This window comes from Netta rufina (genome assembly GCF_964035555.1).
Source record: "Netta rufina genome assembly, chromosome: 4".
NCBI lineage: Eukaryota > Metazoa > Chordata > Aves > Anseriformes > Anatidae > Netta > Netta rufina.
In genome coordinates this window covers 49,445,577-49,473,024 of record NC_140127.1, presented here as the reverse complement: position 1 = coordinate 49,473,024, position 27,448 = coordinate 49,445,577, and the positions used below count along the sequence as shown (strand labels likewise).

General features: G+C 38.7%; 1 protein-coding gene across 1 annotated transcript in view; it reads right to left on the bottom strand.

Moving 5' to 3' along the window:
- SCFD2 (sec1 family domain containing 2) overlaps positions 1-27,448 on the bottom strand; it is a 193,692-nt gene that overhangs the window by 141,321 nt on the left and 24,923 nt on the right. Inside the window, exon 3 of the mRNA XM_084285891.1 lies at positions 15,035-15,162. Within this exon, the coding sequence (XP_084142017.1) occupies positions 15,035-15,162 (128 nt within the window). The remainder of the gene's footprint in view (positions 1-15,034; positions 15,163-27,448) is intronic.

Here is a 27,448-nt window from a genome sequence, read left to right as displayed (position 1 = left end):
AACTTAAGCCCATTCCCCCTCGTCCTGTCACCAGGCAATGAAATCTAACAGTTCAAAGTACAAGATTATGCATTTTGAGGCTAGGAGTTGTAGTCTGCTGCAAATTGGAAGTAAAAACCTGAGATGACACAAGAGATTAACAATGTCTAGGCTTCCTCGTTGAAAAAAAAAAAAAAAGTATGAAAAATGGTTACATTAAGGGTCAACTCTGGTAATAAAATCAATGGGTACAAATAATGCATGAATATATTTGCACGAGACATTAAGAAACATATTGCTGAATCAATCGATCTTCCAGTGCTGGAGACAAGAGTGGAGGCAAACAAATTTAGCTTTTCCTAAGGCAGGGCTTGACAGGTGTATAACGAGCAGCTGCATAAATGCTCGTAAGACTGAGTTCAGTACAAATGGTCCCCTTCAAACCTTCACTCCTAAGGTAGTTGATTTGCAAACATACAGGGACATGCAGACATTGAATTCCACCTCCAACTTGCAAGATTTAGGGCAGATCCCAAAAGAACTACAGAGCAGTTTGCCAAGTTTTTAAATTACAGAAGTGGTACCCTATATTAAGAAAAAAATAACAGTCAACACAATTTATTTTTTTTGTTAATTATGAAGGTAGCAACAGTGAAAACTAACATATGCAATGGTTATACCACATAGAAAATGCACAGTTAATACCACACGCACAAATGATGATGTGTAGTAGGGAAGTAGCAGTTCTACTACTAGCACAGCTGATCGTTTAAGTTGGACATACTGAGGCAGAAATTACCAGCAATTTACCATATTAAAGATCTGTCAGAAGTCTGTTTTTCAGTAATAAAAGGAGCCTGAGTGGGAGAGACAGACTTTCACCTCAAAAGTTAAACCAAATGTTAACCAGACAAACTGCATATGTAGACATCAAGACACAACTCGACACTATGATGTTTTTCCACCTTAAATTAATGCTGCAGCATATGTAGTATAATGCAGGCATCACTTCAAACAATAATTATTTTTCAAGATAGATTTACTAGTAAATTTTTAAAATTCAGAATCCCAAAGTTTTTTTTTTTAACATAAAGATTTATGCATGAATGAGGTGTCTAAAGAGCAAAGGTCAGAAATATCAACGCGCTGTTCCAAACATACAGCCCTTATTTCTTCATCTAACACTTAGTTAATTATCTCCACAGGGACAAGAAAACAAGTAAAGAGGAAAGTACATTTTGTGACCAATTGAATAAATAAGTGGATGCTTTTCCAAGACTCCAGGAACCGCCAAATACGCATAGCTTTAAACTTAGTTCAATTTCATGCGAGAACGCTGTTCGAGCTTCACTGGCTGGAGCACTACTGCCGAGGTCCATTTTTCACTTGACAGAGCCCCGAATAAGAAATTATCTTGGAACGCATACATTCACAGACTAGACTTTTTAAAGGCTGAAAAATTCCAAATAAATTGTTTTCTTTATCTGTAATTTTAAGAATATAGATCTGTCCTTCTTGGTAGCTTGCCCCTGTTCATATCCAATGCCGGATACTCCTGAGGAATGCAGAAAGATCTCAGAATCCATGAGGCCAATTGGGCAACAGTGCTGCCAAGGGAGCTGGATATTTTGCAAACTGAGAGCGATTTAGTGGGACAGATGACGCCCCTCATGGCTCCACATTGGTGTAATTTCCAGATGTTATTCTTATTAACACAACATGTTTTTTTTTTTACTTCATGAATTTCAATATCACTCTTTAACAGCAAATACCATGAAAATAATTTAGGTCTTTGGTTAGTTAATTTCAAAAGTCACCCAGTCCTTGAATTGCTAATAAAGAAGAGAAGAGCACCACCTACTCCCTCCTTTGGAGAGACAAAGATAGGCCATGATGGGATACGGTCTGGCTGACTTCTCCAAAGGAAGGCTCCGGACCCGAAGAACACTAAAACCTTAGAGCAGGCCAAAAGCAGATGTGACAGGCTTATTTCTAATAGCATATGCTCATCTCCCACAAACACAAACCCTTCTGCTCTGGTTGATGGTCACCTGTTGCCTTCTTTCTTTCACAACTGCAGGAGCAGCAGAGTGAAGGTCCTTCAGGGAGGCAAGGCCTCCTGCCTGTCACACATCTGAAGTCATGTAAACCCAGGGCGTTTGAGGACACAGAAGCAGAAAGTGAATTCCTGGATGGGGAAGAAAGGGTTGGAGTGGGAAGTTGCAGTGTGGATTTGTGGGGCCAGAGTGTATGGGAATATGAGGTGAGGGTGCCTGGTTCAGAAACTGAAGATCTTGTATTCTTCACGTCACTAAGCTGAAGGAGGTATGGGACCAGAAACCCACTTCACCCCTCACATACACACACAGCACTGTGGTAGTGGAAGCTGCTGCCATCACTGTCACTGTTGACAGGAAACAACCATCAATTCTGACACTGTTTTCAAAAATTTTACATAAAACAAAAAGCAATCAATTAATTGGGAGAAATATAATTAAAGCACTCTAATAATAACCGTGTTCAGTTCTCAATACCTAAATGCAGATGCCTGGGTATGGGCCCACGTTACGTTTTACGATTCCTAGATTATCTAGGGTTTCCAGTTTCCCAGCACATTCAGAATGACTGGACAAACATGACTGACAACTTGGGTGTCTTGAGATGAATTAAGAATTTTGCATTTTAGTCATTCATAGTTTAAATGCACAGCAATTTGAACCCATTATTACTTTTTTTTTTTTTTTTTTAACATACTCTACCATTCAGTATCCTCTTCTGACTTAACACACTATAAACAAAACATAACCATTTCTATCTGCTGACTACAGTATTTCCCAGTTGCCCTCCTAAGCACCAAAACAAATCTCAGAACTGTATGAATAAGTAGGTAAAACCTTCCAGAATTAAGCATCTTAGGGGTAGCTGCCTATATTAAACTTTCAAGTGTTGGCATAACACTCAGTTAAGTACTGGCATTCCAGATTTTCTCAAAGCCATTTCTTAATCTTGACTAAGTATTCGTCATGGTCATACTGCATTACCTTATTCTTCACCTTTTTCACCATGTTTAGTAACACAAAGCCCTCGGCCAAGTGCCAGCCAGAAGGTCACCAGCCATGAAAAACAGTAATCCTTGAAAACAGTAGTTCACTGCAACCATAAAGTGACTTGAAATCTGGAAATTTGGCTGAATCATCTGGATGCTTTCAACTTCTCACTGAAATTAAATGACTTATTTGTCTTAAAATACTATGCCCAAAGGATTTCAGGTGGCTTGTACGTGTCCTCATTTAGCACTAAGACATATGCTTTTAGACACTGAGAACTTCATCGTGTTCTTGGCTCGCTGTTCCAGTGAGAGGGAGGTTGTTCTTCTTTGGTACGTTATTCACAGGACTGATTATTTCTCTGATGATCTCTGGAAGATTTCTGCAGCTGAGAATACCGTAACAATCACTTTGGGCAGTAAGCAAATAAATATGCATGGAAAACAAGATGATGTATGAGTATGTACATATGTAATTCGCCATGTCTCTTGTGTAACTAGTCATCCTTTGTGAGACTGAATCATAAGGCTAAATTATGCTGGAAAAAAAACACTCAGCAAACCACCCAGTTTTACTATATTGCCATGTTCCACTTCAAGTCAGACACTTAAAAGAACTGCAAGCACACCAGTACACGCTGTATTTTTGGTTTAAATCCTTCAGCATGGGTTGTTCTCAGTGGTGCTTTGCTCGTATAGCTCTACATAGTTTTCAGCTATTTTCTTCAAGTTTTCCCCCCAGAAAACTCCCTGTTTGACTAGACAGCTCCATTCTTAGCATAAATTCTCAAGTCCTTTCTGCCATCTCAAAAGACGCATGAGACAAAGTACTTAGTGCTGATATCCACAACTGCCACAGAGCTCCAGCAAAATGCAGGTGCCACATGGCTTTGCTGCATGCCAAGCACATGCTGGAACTGGCATCTCCCAATCCTATATCCAGGATTGATTTTGCTGATGAAGAACACAGTCATTATAGCATTATAGCTGACACACCCTATTAAATTAAGATATGGAACACATGTACAGCAAGCTGTATCTTATTTCCAACCAGTCTGTTTCCCCACAGATATAAATACCAGCAATTAGAATAAATTTCTATTTCTTGGACTGAAAGAGTGTTTTGGGTTCTCGTACAGGTTCAAAGAGTCCTATAGGACCTCCTCCTGTTTAACAATTTCTTGATCATCACAAACATATGGTCTAAAATACGTGGATTTTTTTAAACTGTAAATACTATTGTGTAGATGATGAAATTTAAACCCATAATTTCCAAAGCATTTGGTAACATACTTAACTATTAGTTCAGCATTATATTTTCAGATACACAAAGCATCTTATCCACTGTGCAGTAAGTTTTAATTTAAAGCAAAAAACTTACCACAAAGTTTTTGTCACATTAACATTTCCTAACTTGTTGCGTTCTTCATTTATGTTTGAGTCAAATAGTAAAGCTTAATTCCTCTTTTCTGTTATCACAGAAATCACAGTTATTTTCAATGTTTTCTAAGTAATTTAGAGATTGTATAACCATTAACGTCACAGTTCTATTGCATTTGATTTAACTGTCTGAACAAATGTAAACATCTTGTTCTTTTTGCTGCCTATCTAGATAATTCTTTTCAAGACTAAGAAAATATAATAGAAGCCAAAAAAAAAAAAAAAAGCTTAGTGAATAAAAGAAATCTCAGGTGTTCACCTAAACAAAACTTTTGAATAAATCTTAGCAGAGAACAGAAGATCACAATTCAATTGCTTCTTTTCAAGAAATGGCATCATTAATCAGTACCTTATAAGTGTTGTGTTTTATCTGCACCTTTATATATACACATAGAATAAATACATACATATATATCAGTTTGTTTCTAGCTGTATATGTACTAATTAGTAATGGCAATCAAAAACTGAAAGAAGCCATTCAACCTTCCCTAAGCAATTTGGTTTGTTTGATGTAAAAGTTTAGACTAATGTTAGAAATGCTGTTGCTCACTACAGATTCCAGACACTTAAGAAGTACTGTAGTTTTATCTATTTAAAAGTCAATTCACTTAAAAGGATTAACACTTGTTTCTAATTCAAAGACCCGTAACTCACAGCTTATGCAACTACAATTAAACTTACTCTCCCACATTCTTTTCTATTTTAAAACTCAAATGTTAATTAGATCAATGAACAATCTAAATTATTCTCAAAGGCAATCATGTGATCTCACTGCAATATCTCAAAATGTATATTTAAAAAGTGATTTTAAGAAGCTACATAATGAGCCGTGGTCATAAAGTTCTTAAAATCAGTCATTTAAAAACCTTTGACGAGAGTTGTTGTAGAATGTGGCTGTATTATGAATGGAGTTTCACATTTGTGATAATCCATTAAACATGCCGAAAATAAACTGGACACATTTACAAGTAAATGCTATCTACGCTCATAAGCTTTTTAATACACAAAGTCATTTCCTTACAATTTAAAGATATATAGCCTAAAAAATAAATAACGATGTGCATTTATGTTAAAACCCTGTTTCAAAACTTCACGGATGTTTATCTGTACATTAATGTTTACTCCTGTTGTGCACATCATGTAAATGCTCTAGAGAAAGACCACATTGAAGTCCCTTTTCACAGTACTTTCATTAAGACAAAAAGACTTCGCACTGAGGTTTATATAAGCCTTGCAGTATTACATTAACAAAGAATATAAATAATGAAATACTATATTTGCAGAACTGTTGCAAGAGCAACACAGTTCTGTTTTCTTTTAAATTTTTAATAATTATCTTCAACTCTAATCACAACCAGACATGAAAGGAGACCTGGCTACAAGTCAAATGCAAGTGTTTCGGTTTACTGTCCGTAACAAAGATTTTAATTTAAATTTTAAAATAAACTTTATCCAACAATTCCAGACACATAGAAAGACCACTGTCACCACATTCCCTTCATAAAAAGTAACACTAGGGTTAGCCAAATAGTTCTGCATCTATGTGCCAACTGTAATTTAATCAAAGATAACATACTACCAGCATATTTCTGTTTCACATCACTGCACAGGGTTTTGTGCTTCACTTCCATCTGCTAACTGTTTCATAGCAAAGCAAATGAGGTATAAGGCACAAATATGACACTCTTTACAATTTTATTAGGGCATGACCCGTTACCCATTTTACACCACAAGAGACTATACAGCATACAGTAGGTTATTCATTAAACCAAGACAAGACTACAGTAAGGGACAAAAACACCCTTACTGAAACTTCATAAACAAACTTAACCTAGGAACTGTTTTTTTCTTAAATAATATTAAGTCACAGAATAAAATATGAAGTATACAACAAGAGCTTAGGGTAAAATAGGATAGTTGATACTTCAGAGTCAGCTCGAACATTTTCATTTAACTTCAAATAAATGTGGTAACTATCAATACTACTCTTTTCTTTTTCCTTTTAAGATAAATTCACGTAACACAGTAGTCACTAAACAAAACACAAAACAAACAAACAAACAAAAAATCGCCACTTTCAACTAAACACCACAACACTCAGAACAACTCCTAATTGTCTAAAGAAGAGCAAAAAGCCACCTACCACCACCTGCAAGGAATACCTTAAAATATTGAGAGGCAAATTTTGCCTTCACATAAACTTACTTCAGTAAAAGGAAGCATATGATCCTTTACGATGCTTTTATTTTTTTTTTTCTGAATATTATTCCAAGTAATTTCAATGCTGAACTAAAACATCTCTGCCAACCTGTTTTGGTTAAGATTTACTTCATTTTTAAAATGAAAGTCTTCACATTATCTGTCTCAGTCTCCTCTAAATTAGAAATGCATCCTTTAGCCAGGGGGCAGGATTTAAAAACTCCAGGGACCACTTCCAAAACCATTTCCATAAGGTATAACTGTTGTATTTGGAGAACCCAGCAGGGTTCCACATTCCCCATTTGTTTTGTATCAACAATGAAGATGACAATAAGGTATTTTAGGTACTCTTCCAGATAGGATGTGTAAATGCCATAGATGTTCTATCATTTTTTTCCTCTTCTCTCCTCAGTAAGACGTATTTTAATGTTGAAAAAACCCTGCACTCTATGGATCAAACCAATCCTCTGACATTAAGGATGTACCAAAAAATGCACAAGCAACAGGTAGATGAGAAGCTGTGTTTTCCCCAAATCATACAGGAACATAACCTCCTGAAAGACTAGTTAAAGGAAGGAAGTCAGAAAGTTGAGAGACAGAAAGAAAGAAACTGGCAAGTTGTTAAAGAAAAAAGAACCATCTCAATTGTCTAAGCAGCTCTGAGATCAACAGAGCTGGGTAAGAACCTCCACCTACCTACAGCCCCATTTATTGCTTTAGATTTTTCTTCTTCTTCATGAAATATAATAAGCTGCTCCATCCTCAGTATTACTTCACTTTTAAATTCATTGGTATTAAGGAGTCACAGTCTGTGTCTCAACATGGCAATATAGTTCTTTGATTCTCAAGCTCTTGAACAAATAAATGCAAACAACAGCAAGCTTTGGTAACCGAGTGTTAGATAGCCTCTCATTTTTACTTATTTCCAGTGTTTGAGCACAAGTATAAAAAGGAGGATTAAAATGTTATTTACTAGCACAATATTTCAACATTTGGGACACAAGTTTTCAGTTCTCGTTTCATCTGTAGAAACAGTAGCACTCACTAAGAACATACATCATGGATGCTTACAGACACTAAATAAGCCTTCTGCTGCATTCAGGGTACTGTTCTGCACTGATCATAAAGACCGTTCTTTTCAGCCTTTATTTCATTTTTCTTTTTTGTTTGTTTGTTTGTTTGTTGTTGTTGTTGTTGTTTTTTCCATTTGGGATAGCCCAGCAGCAGATCAGTGATGTAAATCCCAGTGAAGTTCATGACGAATGAGTCTGCCAAGCTGAATGTGAATCTGCAGTACACCCTTGATCCCATGGAAGCAAACCATGTCCTTGGTGACATCAGCACAAATGTAGCCAACAGCCAGAAGGAACATCACACCTTGCATAATTCCAGTTATTCTAAAGAATGCTTATTTTCCCCTTTTAGCAATAGCATCCTTGACAGGACAAAGCATTTTGTGAATTGGAAGGTGAGACTGAAAGAAGGAACTTGTACATTATTTTCCTAAATGCAGCATCCAGCTTTGAAAGAAGCGTAACGTTTAGTGCAGATAGTGCTCCCCAGCTGGTGATGCTTCTAAGCAGCAGTACACACCAATGCAGAGTCACTTATTGATGAAAAACAATCTGCTTTGTTTCTGAGCATCTCTACATCTCAGCTATTTGGTCACGTCCTCAAAAACAGAACTGCCTTGGCAGGAATATCTTCATCCTTTTTGTCACATCTAACGAGTTACAGAGATGATTTGAAAAGTTTAGTTACTTAAAACAAACAAACAAACAAAAACTTGCACATCTGGTACTTGGTGCAACATCTTTGCTCTACACTGGCAAAACCAGATGACTATCAGAAGACGGGATCTACTTAGCAAGGTGAACACTGATCACTCAGTGGGGTTGAAACTGTGAGCTTCACCCTAGTGCAACAGCGCAAGGTGGAACAGCCATAACATCAGCTTCTTTCAACAGGTCTTTACGTGGTGGAGTCTATTCAGAAAGGCTGTTTCATCAAGAGTTACCAGGGACAGTTTAACCTCCACTGTACTCAAAGGGTGGTTGTCCCCTGGGAATGGGAAGGCCTACAGGGAAGCCCCCCCAAACAGATCTAAAACTTTCAGAAACACTTCAAACTCTTAAAAAAAAAAAAAAACATTTAGCACTCTAAGAAGCAAAAAGCCTTCCTGCCTGCAGGGGTGAATGATGCAACAAAACATCTGCTCCATTGACCATCACTGAAATTAGGAACATTTGCTTTAGGTCAAGACTAAGAGTTGCACTACAGGGAGAAATCAGGAACTCAGTATTGCAGCAGGCTGGAAAATCAAATCTGCTTGGCTAGATAGTCCCACACTGCAGAGCTTCCACTACTTTTGCTTAGGCAAAAAGGAGACTAATTTACTCAGGTCTGAGAGGAACAGCCTCACCTTTCCCTGGGGTAAGCCCTGAGGACACCAGCACGTCCTTGGAGCAGCATGGCAGGACCCGGCAAGAATTCTGCAGGCTAAACCAGGCCCAACTCAGTAAGGTTGGTACAGGAACTCTCCCATCCCATGAAGATGCCTTGAGAGAGGCCTCCCAAACACTGACAAGGCCAGCAGTTATCCAGGTACCTATTACTTAGCCAGAGACATGCTGCAGAAGGGATTTGAACACCCCACAGACCGTGTTGAGCCCTGCAATACTCATCCGCCTTGTCCTGCATGAAGGCCTCAAACCCAAGGCTGGCACTGCCTCACTCCTTGTCTGTTCCACAGCACCGGCCTAACGGTTGGCCAGGGTGGATGTTGGATATCTGAGATCAGACCTGATGATTTATCTGAAAGATGTCAACGTACCTCTCTACTTTATTATGGCTCTTATTATTTTCTTCACTGGTAGCTTTCATCCCTAGAGTTTAGTCCAGGAATTGATGGTACTGAATCTTGAATATTGTTATATTGATCTTGTCAACAATAAATAACAGATACCATTACAGTCAAGCGCAATTTTAATTTTTATATATATATATATATTTTTTTTAAGAACTGCACATTTGATATTCTTTGTATGTTTTATGTTTTAAGATAAGGTACTCCCCTGCAATTTCCTATCCATTTTGAGGTATTTATCTAACTCAAAATGTTATTTCATATTTCCAATAAAAAATTCAGGATCTTCCCATTTCTACCCAAAGAAGTTTCACCATTCAGTTCACTCCATACACATACCAGCCCATTTGAAAGTTATAGTACTCTTCTTTATCTCATGAACTCGGAGGTTTTGCTCATTTTGTAGTGAGTTTAGTTTTTAAAACCGTATTTGTACAGTTCAAATGGAAAGAGATGAAAAGGCTTTTCTTCTATTAACAAGGCCCCGTGTAACAGCACACAGCACTTTGTTTCTGTTACTATACCACTGTTTTGACTTTCATCAGTCTCCATGCCAGTAAAGAGAGACAATAAAGGAATTCAGGCTTGACCACGGTTTACTGTGCTCCTTTCAAATAGAAGAGCAAGGGTGTTTCTAAAACCACAGAAGAACATTTATAGCAAAGTTTTTATTGCTGCCAAATACTATGCTAATAGCAAAGCTTTCAACAGGAGATTCATGGACTGCCACATTCAGAAGATGATTAAGATATGCATCAGACCTATGAAGGAGGGAATGGGAAGCAGAGGAATGGAAAAACCAGCAACCTTTCTGCTGTACTGCAAACCAGGCTGCTGCCACAGAGCGGAACTCCTTACAGTCACTTACTTAAAGAGCTGAGCATAAGTAATCCCTTCCCTGTATTTACAATTCACTTGAATTTAGCACAACGTGTAAATCTCACCAGAAGGCTATTAAAACAATCTTCTAAACTGTCTTCCAAAGAGCTTTTGAAAAACAAACTTAACTCTTTAAATAAATTTCTTTAAATACCAGTATTTTTATTATGCCAAAGTATTTTAATGCCTCTTTATTTAAATGGACTCCCAGCAAAAGACAGCTCCACCTACTGTTTACATGCAATCTCTCTGCTTTGGGAAATGCAGCTAGCTGGAAGGGTTAAGGCTGTTGCCAAAACTTGCATCCACCTACAGAATGCCCACAGCAGGCAACACCAAGCAAATACTGCCCTAAAGTCAATACTGACAGCATCAGTAAACTGCACAGGACGCACACATTCCATCTTCAGAAACCATATAGCTATGGTATGCATTTATGGATGCAATGGATTGAAGGAGACGTAAACTACATATAGCACAAAGCCTTTACACTAGGTGAAATTCTAAACAGTGCTTTGCCTGCCTTCTCCAGGTTTGACCTCAGAAACCCAAATACCTTGCGTAGATATACAACTCAGGTTTTGTCCCCCGTGGAAAGAGCTGAGCAGTTTCACAGTTTTATGTTCTAGTTGATTATGTGAATGATCACTCTGCTCTTTGACTCCCTCTGTTATGCTGTTTTCAAAACTTGCAATTCTTCTTTGAAGAAAAAAAAAAGGATTTTAGAATGCTTGCAACAAACTGTTCTGAATAGCTTACTTGCTGGTGTCACTCATGAAAGTTTGTGACAGCAATGATGTTCTTTCACATGCAAAGGAAAATGACACGAAACATGCACTTTCCACTTTCCTTCTACATAAAGAAAGAATAAAAGATGCAAGTCTGCCTTGAAGATGGTATAAGAACACATAATTAGCCACCTGTAAACCCAAGTATGAGATGTCTACAGCAAAAGGAGAAAATCCCACTTTGTTTACGAATGACTTGGAGATCGCCTTACATTTGAAGCTGGACTTGCTCCAAGAGTCCATCCACAAAAATTTCAAAAAACGTTGCCAACTCTGCAATTCCTATCTTCAGCCAACCTCCTTCTACACTGAACTGTTTTTAAGTAGCTGATAGGATTTCCAGACGTACCACACTACCACCTTGTGTACTGGGTCTGGCTGGAATGTTAACTTTCCCAGCAGCAGCCCATTCAGTGCCGTACTCTGTACTTGTAGCTGGAACAGCAGTGTTATCACACCAGTGTTGTGTCTACTGCTGAGCAGCAGTGGCACAGCATTGGGCCTTTCTCTAACCCTCCTAGGGGGTGGGCAAAAAAGTGAGGAGAGAAACATCACTAGGGCAGCTGACCTAAACCAATCAAAGGGATATTCCATACCATGTGGTGTCACACTCAGCAATAAAAGGTGGAAACAGGAAGAAGAGGGGAGGGGTGGGCTCTCGTTGAGAAGACGTCGGTCCTCCTCTCGAACACTGGCTGCGTGCGTTGAGGCCTTGCTTCAAGGACGTGGTCAATCATCGCTCATTTGTGGGAAGTAGAGAGTAATTTCTTTCCTCTGCACTTCCATATCGCTTTCATTTATTTTGTTTGTTTTCCTCCCTTTTTCCCCTTTCCCTTTTATTTCCCCTTAGTTAAATTGTTTAGTTCATGGTAGTCTTTATTTAATTATTATAATTATTTCCCTTGAATTAAATTATCCTTATCTCAACCCGGGAGTTGTTCTTTGCTTTACTTCTCCCCCTCCTTCTCTAAAGGAGGGGGAGTGAGAGAGCGGTTGTGGGGTTTAGCTGCCCAGCACGGTAAAACCACCACACCTTGGTGGATACAACTCATTGAAGGGATATGTAAATCTAGAACACCTGAAAGCAGCTCCAATCTACTCAGCTTGTAAAACACAGCTAAAATTGCTGATTTCCTTCATTTCTCTCTCTCTTCTTTCCTCAGAACTCATCTGTCCATCCCTGCTGACTTTGATGACAAAAAGTGAAGTTCCCAGAGGCCTGGGATAGATATTTGGGGATAAGGGGAGATGTATCCTCTTCAACAGCAGATCTCTTCAGTTCTACCTTCCTTCCATCTCAGGAGAACACACTCATAAGATACCAGAAAGCAAAAGCTTAAGCTGAGGATCCTCCTATAAGTTTTAGAGCCCCTGCCACGTGCAGCCAAGCAGGGAAAGAACAAAGTTGGGCCTTAGGCACATTATTTGCAGGCAAAGCATGGACAAGCACAGGCACACCTCAGAATAATGAAAAATTCTGAGCCTCTCAAAGCCCAGAAAACAACAGAATTTATTTTCCTTGCTCTGAAAATAGGGAAACAGGATGGGATCAAGTTTCTCACCACTGCACAGGACTCCAGTTCTGCCAGCGTCACACATGATGCAGTTTTCAGGCAGGTGGCCACTGCAGGAGGGCTCAGCTACACCAAGAAGAATTTAAAGCTTTGCTTTCAAATGTAATTCACTCCTTATTTCCAGGGGGAAAACCAGCAAAAAAATGGCAGCAAGCAAAAATACTCTTACCATCTGACACAGCTGGTTTTAGTAAAAAGAGTAAGAGACAACTTTTATGCTAGAAAATGTCTGTGACATTTAATATTAGGGCCATAAAAAAAAAAAAAAAAAAAAAGAGAATACCCTAAGTATTGGGAAAACCAGTGTGCAGTCCACCAAGATCATTCAATACATGCAGAACCTGAGGTAAAATCATAAAAACTGAAGGATAAGCACAGAATAGAAAGCCTGAAATGATTTCCTCTCTCTCTCTAGCCCGTGCTGCCTCACATCACAATCACAGTGGAAGCAAGCAGCCTTTTGACTAAACACAACAATCCAGGACCAGAACAGGATGCGAATTTTTCCTTCTCAGCAAAAGAAACAATTGATAAACAACTTAATTTCCAGCTTTCCAACAGATTTAAGATATTCTGTAGCATGACAGATGAGAAATGAACACTGTAAAGATGTAGCTCTGCTCCAACATGTCATTAATAAATATGTGCCTGTGGACAAAGTGACACCTTGGTGGGAGTTTCAGGCTTATGCTCAATGAGAAATTTTGATTTTGGTAACTGGGTAGCCCTCCTTTCCATACTTTTCATGTTATTCCTGTTTATCATTTATAAGACCGCCTTGAATTTTTTATCTCCCTTTGAAGTTCATAAGTAAGTTTGTAGTTAACTTACGGAGTTAACTACAAAGTTAAAATTAATTATGATTCTAGTACAAAAAAATTCACTCCTATAAAGACTGGTAAGTTATATCTTATATTGCATCCTCCAGACAAAAGCAAGTCTCGAGAATCATAGCATCAGAAACTTGTTTCAACATCAACTCTTAGTGTTTCTACATATCACTACATTGGGTCCACTTTTGCCTGATATTTAGGCTGCCATCAAACAAGTACCAGCCAACATGATCAAGAATCAGGGTTATTACAGCCATCAATGGGTACCACAGGAAAGGGTGGCTGATCTAGTCATTCACACGAAGAAGCAAAGCTGGTAACAGGGATTGTGTCTCAAAGATGGGAAGTAATTACTTTTTAAAACAAAGGTGAATTCCAGCAGTAATACAGTTTCTATTGTTTGTTTTTCAGAGGCACATGAAATAGGAAGACATTTAGTGTCACTACAGTGAATAATCAGACACACTATCAGGGAAAGCTTAAAGACAATTTTATCATTTAAAAAATTGTCTGCCTTCTCTTCTTCAGGTCAATTTATAAAAGCCCTCTCACGGCTGCTTCATTTCTTTAAAACAGTTTATATCATTACTGTTGCCCAGATCTACTATTTCTGATTAATAATCTACTGAATATACGCTCTAGGTATTTGTAATGACCATACAACATACAAAATGTTATAGTTGTTAAGAGTTTACAATTTGGCAGTACATTTAAATCCTCTACAATATCTTTGCAGTACTCTCTAGAGCCTCAGATAAAAGCTGATTACTTTTATTCCACAAGGACCTTCCTCTGTCGATGAAAAGTTCAGCATAGAATAGTCAGGGTACATGAAATTAAAAAAAAAAAAAAAAAAAGTATAGAGCCATATAATTGTTTTAATAAGCCTAATTTTACATCAGTTCTTGCATTTCACTGAATATGTCATGTAGTGAGAACAATATCCTTTAAAAAGTTATTAAAAGTTTTTATTTACATTTAATATCTATTATTTTGAAGAATTCAGGTTTATCAGGTTTATATAATGTAATTATACAGAACTGCAAAAATTTCATCAGATCAGCTGCTTTTGCAACTCCTGCTTGCCAAGGGCACAAATCCTGCTTTTTAAAAATACCCAAATTCTCATGTTTTGCAGAACAAAGCAGCAGCATTGCTAGCCATTCACATGCCTTTAAAATCTTTCTTCATAGAACTTCAGTGCTTCACAACTGTTCTTGATCTTTTTAACGTTGTTGTATATAAAAGACAACACCTGAGCTCTAGCAAACATTTGTTTCTCACTTCTGTACCTGTGGTAGCCTTAATACACACCCAAAAACAATGGTGAGAACGGAGATAAGTTTTCCACAAGAGGGTTATGTGGACGTAGAGCAGCTGTCACCTTTCCCATTACCACTGTGCAGGGAAGGGGATGTCACAGTACTCACCCATGCTCATCTTAATAGGTAAATTTTCTCTGCTCGCAGCCTCCACAAGGTGTCTCCTAGCCTCCATCACAGCTTCTTTTTGTTTGAGGTTCATGAAGGACTCCCAGAGAGCTTTGGCAGCTGGATCACTATAAGAAAATGACAGGGTTACACTAAACACTGCTTGAATAATGGAATAAGCTTAAGACAACATTTATATTTTAAGATGAGTGCTTCTACTTAGCAACTCCTCTGAGGTAGGCAGGATACAGGCAAAACTAATGCAATATAAAAGCTTGACTTTTCTTAGCAAAACAGTTGCTACAGTTTAACAGTAAGAAATCTAGAATTTCTTGCTGCCAATTAAAAAGTATTAGAATCCACATATAATAAAACTGAAACCAGCATGTTAGCTCCACTGTAACCACTATTACAGTTCTTCAGATATCAAAAAGCCGTGGAAAGGATGGTACTACAGATTTGGGGGCTGCGATTTCCCCGTGAGAGCTGAAATCCCCAAAGCAATACTTCTAGTGCTGAAGGCTGCTACTGTGATTTCACGAACTAACGTCACTTTGGGTTTCATTGATTCTCCTTATATGAAATGAATAACCCACAGAAGAATGCAACTCCCCTCACGGTACCTGTACTCACAGATTTCCTTTTTACTGCCAGCGGTGTAAGTTTAAGCAAGACACGCAGCAATTTGTGTGGCCGGTCAGTGCTCATTACCCTGTCAGTATTCCTTCTTCCAGGACACTGTGTTTGTTGTTGTTGTGAATGAACTCAGTGTTTTCTCTGGAGGGGGGAGGAAAAAGGAGGAAGAGCCCTTGCCTGAGGCTAAAGTTAATTGGGATTAAGTGTGGATTTTTTTTTCCCCCTTAGGAAAAACTCCCTTCTGTTTTCTCCCCAGGAGACATTTAACTCCCAAATACATTTCGATGTAACTCACGACATGCTTGTAAATATGCCAAAACACACTTTGTTTCACAGAAAATAAAATCCCCAACAATTCATCTGATACCTGCTACAGAGCAGCTGTGTATACGCTCTACTGCAATGGCACGGCTGTATTCAGCAACGTGCGGCGTCTCCCAGAGCAGGTAAGAGGGGCAGCAAGCCCCACTCCTGTCAGCCCAAGAACCCACATCCTCCATCCAGGCCCCTGTGGGTGGGAGGACCGTGGGAAGGAAGCTGAGTTACCCCCTTTCTGCACAAACCACAAAGGAGTAGGAAGAACAAATGTCATCCTATTACCATACTTCATGAAAGGGAAAATTTAAGATAAATAGAACAGTTTAAGAAGTAGGAGAAATAGCCGGGAAGGATACCTATCACCTTCAAAAAGTGAATTTAGTAAAGAGGAAAGCACCTCGTACAGCAGAACCCTGACAAAGCAGATCAGGGGATCAATGACCTAACACGGTCCTTACATTTCTTCAGTACAATCTCCCTGAAGTACTGGATCCTAGGGCGTGCTATTTTTACAGACACCACATACCCAGTTACTCTGACTCAGTGCTACCCCGCAGCACCACCAATGCATCCTGCTGACCCTGCTCACACCACAAGTGCAGGGCATGCCTCGCTGTCATTTACAAGTGCCTGAGCTTCGCATTGCACGAGGTTGCCCCTTTGCCTGTTAACTAATCCCTTCCTGAACATGCACTTCCAAATCCACATCTATAACAATCAGGAATCAGGCCTAAACCAGCAGACAGCTCATTGTTAAAAGACTTTTTTTTTTCCCCCCACTTGAAAGAAATGTCACTGTTCTCTAATATTTTAGCCCATTCTCCTTTTCCTGATTATTTTCATCACCATAAATATGAGCAAAGAGTCTCACACAAGCATAACCACCAGGAGCTGACTGTAAAACAAAAGAAAACAAACAACAAAAGGAAAACTAAGATAACTCTCCCAAATTTTGCACAAGTTTTTGTACTCTCATATTTCTCACTCGTAGATTTCATTAAAATATTTACCAAATAGTGAAGTTTGGGTACCTCAACCTGAGGAGCATCTACACATCTTGGTAAGAGTGAGGAATGCACGCTGTATGGATACATCACTTCCCTCCCTGTTGTCCTTGCTTGCTGCTCTCCCTTTCCTCACCAGCGTTGGTCAGTCTCGTCAATTTAGACTGCAAGGTCTCTGAATGCAGAGTGCACCACCCTTGCATAGACTCTACTACAAGACCCTGTTCCAGTTGGTACATCTATGTGCTACTAGTATAAACAATAAAATACCTCCAAAATAATAAACTAATTATTTTAAGCTTTAAAAAAGTATGAGTCATGCTGATGCATTAAACAAAACTGCAGGGAGGGGAGGGGGCAAATTTATTTTTTACTTTGTAAAATTTCTTCTTCCTTTAGCCACAGTAGGCTTTCTTTAATCCCAAAGACCTAACTTTACATGATCCCCAAGGGTTGCTTTAGCACACCAAAAATAGCCAAAAGCAAAATAACTGTGGTACAGCATAAAGGCAGATGAGGGTCAACCACACTTGTGCATGTCTGGATCTCTGTGTAACCCACTGAGTTTCTGTAGACAATTTTCTTCCTACTGCTTTGGAGAATACCTAGTGGTTTAGGGTATAACAGGTAGTTCAATACAGAAACAGCATGAGAGGCACAGCCATTAACAGCTCACATACGTAGTCAAGTGACTAGGTCAATCCAAAGAAGCAAGAGTTCCTGTGTTCAACCACTTTTGGTGATATGATTAGGAAAAAGGCAAATTACTTCAGTCAACAGTGTCTTTTTTAACTGATTAGAGTTTGACTAAACACTAGCATGCTGAAAAGTATCTGAGATGGCAAAATCATTTCACATATTTGTACAAATAATGCTTTGATAACTTGAGTAGTAACTACTTAGATTTTTTTTTTAAACTGGTACACATTAGGAGAATTAGTATTAATATAATAAGGAACGATCTCTACAGAGTTTTATACAGAACCATGCAAATAAAAGAAGTGCAATACTAAGGCTTTATGTATTTCAAGACCACTACTCTCAGTAACAGTCTACAGGAAGATAAAAAAAAATGCATTAAATGTATTATTAGAAGTATTCCAAAGCAGCCAAGACCATATCTAATACTGCCTGTTCCTGAAAAGCTCAAGAAAATGGGTAAGATCTATGCTTAAAGAAAATAGGTAAAATTCCACATTTAAACAAAATAAATCCATCACCAACTGCGGAATTCACCTCCCACCTAGCATTTTCAAAATACCATTCTTTTTGTCAAGGACACAACAGTAAACTCTATTTTTTGCATAAATAAAGCAGCTACTTGTTTACAGGGCTGCCTTAGAGTAGTGAAATACAGAAAGAAAAAAAAAACACCAGAAACATCTCACTAGGAAAGGGAACTCCACCCATGGCACAGAGCTTAAGCAAGCAAACTCCATCACAAAGCTCCTCAGGATTTTAAGACATGTATGTGGCCTGATGGGTGCTCTACCAGTAGCTTGGCATAAAGACTGAGCGCTCACTTCCTCCAGTGTTACTCCAATGGTAGAACAAATAAATATTGGAAATCACTGCGGCATACAGTAAATGTCAGCTGGAGTTTGCGAGGAACTAGCTTAAAATGCTAGTTGGAATGCAATCTTGTTTTAATTTATACAAAATTTGTTAAGAAGTGACTCATGGGAATGACTCAGTGAAGTACAAACTAGAAAAAGGAATGAGTGGGAAAAAAAATATGCCCCTTGAGTCAACACGACCAGACTTTCAAAATTAAACTGCTAAAATGTGGATTGTTTATTTGCACAAGACCAACTTACCAGCAGCTTTTTTGTTTTGCCTTTTTTTTTTTTTTTTTTATTAGTCACCTTTTATAACCACTTTAAGAAAAACCCGGTCAGCACTTAAGCAGGAACAAATCTGAATCAGCACTGAAAAATTCAGTTTTATGTCTGCTGCTGAAAACGCTTTTCCCACTTCCCCTCTCTTACACCTCCACAGAAGGAGCTTTGCTTTGCCCATTCTTGAATTCCAGTGCTAAGAAATGAATGACTGCTGGGAACGAGTCACAAGGATGCAGAAAAGGGGTCTGGTACCACTGCTTGCCTGATCCGAGATGTTACCACATTTTCCTTTCCGAGATTCCTAACACTTGGCAACAGCATTATCTTATCTTCCACTTTTGGTGAGGCGTTTGTCTGCAACTGCCTTCCAGCTCTTGTCACGGTGTCCCTTCCCTCCTCTTTTTCCCATCTGCAGTTCCTGTCCTTTAGTTCAAATGCCCTAATCTGACAACACTGATGCTATAATCAGTGATTTCTATGGGATGCAGTACCCCAATTCAAATTCCTCTTTCCTGTTGCATTCCTTTACTTCCCAAGGATTGTTATTTATTGATTTTGTGTGTCATCATCTAGTGAGGCACTGCACTCTGGAAGTACTTTTCTGAAATTAAGTAGATTTAAAATATATACACATGTATGTTATACGTTGCATAACCTTTAGAAATATTGTCTGAGCCACACTGCTGTGCTGAAGAAAAAAATAATTAGATACGTTTACTCTAGGATAAAATCAGGAATTCTAAATCGCCCTTTGAATTAAACTTCACAAGAAAAGATAAATATATAAATATATATATAATGCACATGCTTCTGTGCATCTCTATTATAAAACGTTCTGTGTGGCACAGCAAGCCTAACAACAAGAAGAGAGCACTAACATTTTGGGGCCTCTGCCAATACTGGTTTCATCAACAGAGATTCACCTGAAGGGTTTGACACCCTGTCCCTTCTGTTTACCATTCTGGGCAGTTATCTGGTAATGAAATTAGAAGTGCATTACATAAACACATTATGTTACATTCAGAGATATGGCTTAAGTCTTCGAAAATCCATGGTAGACATACGTGGACTATTTCATATACGCAAACATTGATAGACATCTGATAACTGCAAATTTTTCCCTTCCCCTCATACATAAATGTTGAATTTCTTTTAGTAAGCTATTAACTGTGCTAAATTTAACTAAAATTTAGCTTGAAATGATTTGGACTTGAGAAAAAACAAACAAACACACCCACCACCAAAAAAGGGTTACAAAAGACAACGGAGAAATTTAGACATCTAAAATCATAGAATCATAAAGGTTGGAAAAGACCTCCAAGATCACCTAGTCCAACTGCCCCCTACCACCAATATTACCCATTAATCATGTCCCTAAGCCTTCCTACTTCTGGTATTTGTGTGCCAGTTTTCAGAGGTGTCATAAAGGACAAAAAGGACCAAAGGACAAAAAAGGACCAAATCCATAATTTATCCAAATCCCAAAATAAGACATCAGCTGACAACAGTGCCAGGAAGCGTCTGCTGATGAGAAGCGACTCAGAAAGACGAGGATGTTCTCTGCTGATCAAAGAGAGAAGAAGGTGGTTCAAAGCAGCTCCAATTTGCAGCTTCCTGGGGCACTCTTTCATTCAAAGATAGGAGAGATGGAAAAATAAAAATACAGATGAAGCCTAGAACAACTGTGACTGTCTAGCTGGCTTCCCAAATTTATGATACCTGAAAGAAAGACTGTTCAATAAAATCTTCTGTTCATTAGTAGGGAGATGCAAGGGTAAAAAAGCCCAAGACTTCAGCAGAAACAAGGGTGCAGTATGATAAGCAGCTCTTTTGGTGACGGTGTGCTATGTTAAGTGACACCCAGTGTGCAGGAACTTCTCTTTCCCAGGGCACCCTGTTCAGCTGTGTAACACCTTCCCTGCGGGACTACACAGTGAGTTAGACAGGAAAGAACTGCTACTTTTGAACACAGCTCAGATCCCTGAACTTGCCTGACCTAGACATTTACAGGTTGACAATCAAATGCCTACTCTTGCATCTGTTCAGATAACTTTGATTTATTCTCTTGAACCAGTCTGGTCCTGCCCTGCAAGGACAATACTGCCAAGGTTATCTGTGATTGCCTGCAGGCTCATTCGCAAAGCCACTCATCTCAAACACATCTGGGGAGGACAGGGGGAGGCTGGTGGCACTGGCATGTGCTATCACCAAGCTGCAATCAGCACTCTGGTGAAATCAAAGGACTGGTTGATGGAGAATAAACTCTCATAGCAGAGGCAAACCTAAAGGCAAGGACAGAAAGCAGGCGACACTTAGGACTCTGGAGCATCCAATGCACACCACCACAATCTTAGATTTGGCTGAAATGATATTCCTCTTGCTTCACACCACTGGTGCAGAAAGATACTTACTTTCTTACTGCTTCAAGCTTCACAGCTTGTCTGTTATCTGTAAATTATTAGAATATGGTTCTCCAGGTTACTAACACCAGAGCAGAAGGTCGAGAATAATTAAGACCATACTAGAAAAATATGGCCTTTCAATGACTGAGCATTCCCCACTTTCAGCCTTGTTTTCAGATCTACAAATAAGCCATTCCTTAGCCATTTAGTATTTATAACATTAGCATCATGATGCATTTCTTCAATCAACATTTATGTTTAACCAAATGAAGACTAAAAGTCAAACACCCTTGTACAAGCAGCAGACCAGAATCACCAAAATCATTAGCCACACCTGTAGTCTCTGGCAAACTACTGCAAATTATTTTAATACAACCTAATTTTCAGTCCAGGAGGATACAATAAATTGACATCTACATTATCTATTGCTTGATTTGGACTGATTTGCCTAACAGGACAAATTCAAGTCATCCTCTTCCATCCTTTTAAACACCGGCATAAAAAAAATAATCTTTTGGTTAGATGCAAGTTTTGCAATGTCCATGGATGTACTGAAAAACACGTCAAGATTCTCTTCTGCAACCTTTTGAAACGGCAAACCGAGAAGGCAGTATCTATATTCAATTTCCTTATCAGATCCTCTGTAGCTGAAATCAAGAAAGACAAAGATACAAAGATGACTTTGTACAGACTTTTTGTTGGTTGGTTAGTTGTAGGTTGTTTTTTGGTTGTTTGTTTGTTCTTAAAATGGTTGGGGTCAGGTGAAAGCACAAATGGTTGGGGTCAGGTGAAAGCACAGCCTACGGAAGAAAGAACAAGTACCAAGGTGTGGAGGATGCCGTATGAGCAAGACGTTAAGTTAGAAAGAATTAGTGAATGTGGTTATTTCTGCACCTGGCAAAGGCAACAGGATTTCAAAGAGCAACTTGCTGACACACGCTTTGAGTATATGAGGAAAAACAACCCTGAGTGGGCTTCAAAAATTAGCCAGCTGCAAATGCAAACATTTCAGCTTAACAAACTGGTCTTGTTTGTACTTCTGCAGTTTTTTTAAAAAATCACAAGGAAAATTGTCTCACCATGAGACGGATTCTGCAGTTACTGTATCAGCAAAACTTTCCCTCTATGTCTATACAGCTTTACAGCTTTTTCACAAGGTGAAGTGAGGAGGGAAAAAAGTCTGTAAAGATTAAATTAGAGCTTCATTAAAACCACGAAGCTGCCCAAAACCAAGCGAGCACGCTCCTACATATCCTTTGCAGTAACTCATACTTGATTTAAGGAGATGCAGCACCCACACTTAATGCAAACACCACCGTGGTTGCTGGAGGACAGCTACCACAACGGAGAACCCAGTTGCTGGCAATATGTCATTTGAATTTGGATAAACTGAAGAGAAGCACAAGACCGCGATAAGACGCAACAATTTGGCCAGGAGCCTGGAGCGAGGGGCCGTGCACTGGGGGACATCATCTCTCCTCCAGCTCCCCTGCTGTTTCAGAAAGAGCGCAAGCTGTGCCAAGGCCACGTTGGACATGCAACACATTCCTGGGCACACAAGCCAACAGCACAAGGGAAGGAGACACGGCCATTTCTTTGGCTGTGTCCTGCTCCATGTACAAAGGCCCCCCCTTCGAAAACACCGTCCCCGAGCAGCTGCTGCACTGCGGGAGGATGCCGCGGGGCTGCGGGATGCTGACCTGACACAGCTGGCTGCGGGGGAAGCAGCAGCTCCTCATTCTGTTTTGGAAGGGATAAAGTAGCTCTAAAATAACTTACCTACAATTTTCTGTATAGAAACAACTGTCAGTATTTTCAGGACTGTAGTTCTGCAAACCTAGAGTAGATGCACTCCATTTTATAAGCAACACGTATCCAATGGAACATGCAGCAATGCCTTCTGCTACGAATAACACAAAAAAACACACAATGTTTTTGTTTGTTTGTTTGCTTTATGGAGGTAAATTGCACATCCTGGGTTTATTGTACCAAAAGGGATCCATACTTCTTATTTCTAAGAAAGATGACAAGTTTTTGAAGTTTCAAAGTGGCTCTTAGCAGCAGACGGTAATTCTGCCACCAAACACTTTGCACGGTTGGCAAATGTGCTCAGCAGCTCGCAGACAGTGGGAACTTCAGCTCTTTTCCAATCCGCCATAACCTTGGACAGTACGATAAAAGGAAAGCTAATGTAATCTTGGTATTGTGCCTGCAGAAAACGGCAAAGGGATCACTGGATACTACCACTCTCACCACAGATTAGCAATTACATTGCGACATGGCAAAACACACAAAACTGCTGTTAATGTCAATCTCTTCGCAGCCATTTGGCTTAAAACATTATTCTCAAATCCTCATTTAAATGTTTGTTAAACTGCCCTCTGTACGCTGTTTTTTATGATTAGAACTTGCAAATGGTACTAAAAAAAAGTTGGCTAGCCAACATTAAAGAGCCTAAATGTATTCTTGAATAATTTCAAGGTTATTTCCCAGTTTCACTGCAAGCCCTCAAGCCACTTGGTGGGTGTAATCTGCTCTAGACTCAACTGTGAATGTGTTCTTTGGCACGGACTCAAAACGGAGAAGTTATTGTTTGATTTATATGCCAAGAGCCTCTTAGATAAAGGGCTAATGGCAGGCTGATAGCTTCAGCCTTTGCATGTGGTGTTTATACAGACCCGTCGTTCCTCTCCCTCCTTGCTGCATATACTCAAGGAAAACTGTGTCACATCAAGATCAAGTTAACTAATTAACTCATATGAGCATAATTTGATTGATTAAAACAATTGATTCACTAAAGGTCATGGGGAGTGCTAATAAAACACCAACTTTTCTGCCTCAACAATGAATGAGGTTTTTTTTTTGAAGCTACCTTTTTTTCTACACTGCAAACAACAATTTTAAAGTAATAATCACATTACAAAACAAAACAAAAATGGTAAGAATCTATCAGAGAGATCCAACAGCATTTGTTTTGATCAAAACAAAAAATCTGGAGGCCCAGGGATAAAAGTGACAAATATTTTAAAATAGGATCACACAAAACAATTACTGTAGGTATTTTAAGGCAACAATGTCAGCTCACTAAAGGAGGTCAGTTTGCTTAATTGAAGAGGTGACAGCGAGCCTTTTAAGAGGAACTTCCAGATAAAAGTCTTTTGTGTATACTTGTAGAAGTAAAGACCTGAGTGAGTGAGCAACTTCATGCAGCTCACTCCGGCAGATGGGATGGATAGACAGGAACAGTCTAAAAGCACAGCAGGCTTTTAAGCAGCCCTGGCAGACTTACTCCAGATTGATATCAAGATGTATGGCAAAAAGTGGAAAGGTTGCAGGTGTACCTGCAGGCCTGGGGTTCCTCACTCCTGTGCTACAGGGTGACGGCGAAAGGAGAAGATTCAGCAGAACATCTGGGAAGGACCTCTTAGCTGAGGCTCATCAGACCTCATTAGAACATGCAAGGAGGAGAAACACGCAAGAGCATTCATGCTTCAAAACTAGTTTGAGCATTGCAGTGCACCACATACCGTGCTTAGATGTTCTGAGCACAAATTCACTTTCATGTAACGTCCTTTGCCCAAAAGAACTGCAAACATTTACATAGCAGTACTGTTTGAAGACCATTTAAGAAAACTGGCTCTAGCAGTTCCTGAACCTCCATATGGCACTTTTCTAGCATTAGTATCCATGAGACAGACAACCAACATTATCTGCATTAGCTCATTCTTTTCTGATTAAACTGAGTGGACCTACACAGTGATTCTGTGTTGCCCAAAGCAAGCCAGTATGTGGTTCATCCAAACTAATTTTGGCCATGGATTTCAAAGAACTGACCGCAAATCTTGGATATACTCTCTAGGCAAAACTACATTTTTGGCTTTCATAGTGAGAAAAGACTTCTGTTTAAAATAGTGTTTTCAAAAGGCAGAACACTATGTAATTATAGATTGAAAATTTTATAGATTAAAAAACTCTGCACTAGTATACTCCACTCCAGTGGAGAACAGCCTATTTGAAGGCAGTATCAATCAGAAAAATTAGACCAAAACTCTAACCTGAATTTCATCACATGCTGATGACATACAGTGGGAATTAATAAAATAAAAAACTGGAAAAGCTTCTCAAAGCAGCTCATTAGTGGGACACTTAAAGCAAGTTTGTTGAAAAAACATTTTGCATATTAAAATAGGCAGCTGAAGTTAAAACTTCACACTCTCTCCATCTATGAAAATATTTTTAAATAATTAAACATGCCCACATTATTTACACTGTGTGAGAGAAGTGTCATAAATTTCATTTGCAGGAATAACTGAGTCAGGATAAGCAGCCTTGCTGCTGCATCTGTTTGACACAGAACTTTTGAAGATTTTAGCATTTCTTCTTTCAGCTCTTCCACAGTACAGCAGTTGTGGCAAAGAGAAGGAGGAATGGCCCCTATGTATAAATATTTATGATGCGAATGGAATAAATGATTTAGATTTGAAAACAAAAACAAAAACACAGGAAACATGTACAGAGACTGGCTTTTCTGCTAACAACATCTACAGATAACCCAGGACTACAATATTCTGCAATTCTTTCAAATTCAAATAGCAGCTGGCTTTGGAGGTTTCTAACCAATTATTCTGCTAACTGATGGAAGAAGCTATGAGAAAGTAATGCCAATTAAAGTGTGTTACACAAAGTTCAGGTGATATTTCAGTGCTTCACAAGCTTTTTAAGCACAAAATAAACTGTCCTACAATCAGATGGACTACGTAAGATAGTTTTCTATATTGTCATTTCTGCAAACTATTGAACCTCCTCAAAAAGAGAACTAGAAGCCATGCCTACACGATATACTTTGGTACATAAAATGTCCAAACTAGGGGTACTTCCCTAGTGTATAAATGCTTCTGTACTGTTAGAGCGTTCCTACAAGGAACATAATCCTTTATAACTATTCTCTATTAAATGTTAGCAAACTTGATCAACAAATTATACAATTAGATTATTTGTCTGCATGACACAAGCAACATAAGTCTTACGAAAAACATTCTAAAGATACAGTAAAAAATAATTAAAAATAGACTAGATTTTTAACAGCCATTTGCCATCAATTTATTTTAAAGTGCTTATTTTAAACCAGCAAAACGATAAAACAGAAGTTGCCAGGCATTTTAAAGGCGGCTTTGAGGTAATACTCAAGTTGTTGCAAATCAGCTTGCAAGCCAGCAAAGCTAAAGCACATGAACAAAAACGATGATTGGCCACAAACCCTTAAAATATATTTTTCTCTGGACTACCTGAAATACTTATTTATACTTTATACAAGTATAAAGTTTTTTTTTTTTTTTATACATTTCTTAAATGTAAATATAAATATAAAAATATATTTCTTTTAAGAGTTTACTGATCAGTTCACTGCATCTTGTTCTATATTCAAGTATATACCCCAAGCAAGCATGCTCAGCCATGGGGAAGCAGCTAACCTGCTTCATCTCACACCCTGGCCAGCAGGCAGCCAGCACCCAGCAAACCTTGCTGTGGGAGGCAGCTTTCCAGGCACACAGCTGAGCAGCTTCCAGGAGCACATCCCAAGTTTTCTTTCATTGCTGGTTTCTCACCAGGCTGGCTCAACGCAACACGCAGAACATGCAAGGTTACTATCAGAAAGTTGTGGCTCAGAACAAACAGTATGTCATCTAGTGCATGCAGGGGTAAGTTGGTTAAAACTGCAGTAAAAAAAATAAAAGGAACAGTTACTATCTCCAAAGGACTGAATTTAGCTTAATAAAGGCATGCCTACAGATATCAAGACTTCAGGGCAATACTGCAAATGCAATCAAGGTAACTAAATTTTGCAATTACTTTCAGACGCAGGATGATAAAGCAGGCTGCTAACTACCTTTAGGAGAAGAGAAGAAAAGATTCACCAAACATGAGCAATAACTAAGACAAATGGGAATAGAATTTGCATTTGTTAGTGTTATGCCCTCATGACGTGCAGTGATTCATCTTACAATGAAGCGCGTGAAGCAAAGGACATAATTTTCCAGGCATAGTAGCAAAGTTCGTTTATTTATTTTTTGTTTGTTTTTTTTTTTTTAAAAAAAAACAACAAAGAATATATAAAATTACAAACTCATTTCAAAACAAGAATTGTGAAAGAATCATCTCAAAACAGCTTTTAAAACAACACTGTAATTTTAAGTTGCAAAACCACTATGTTTT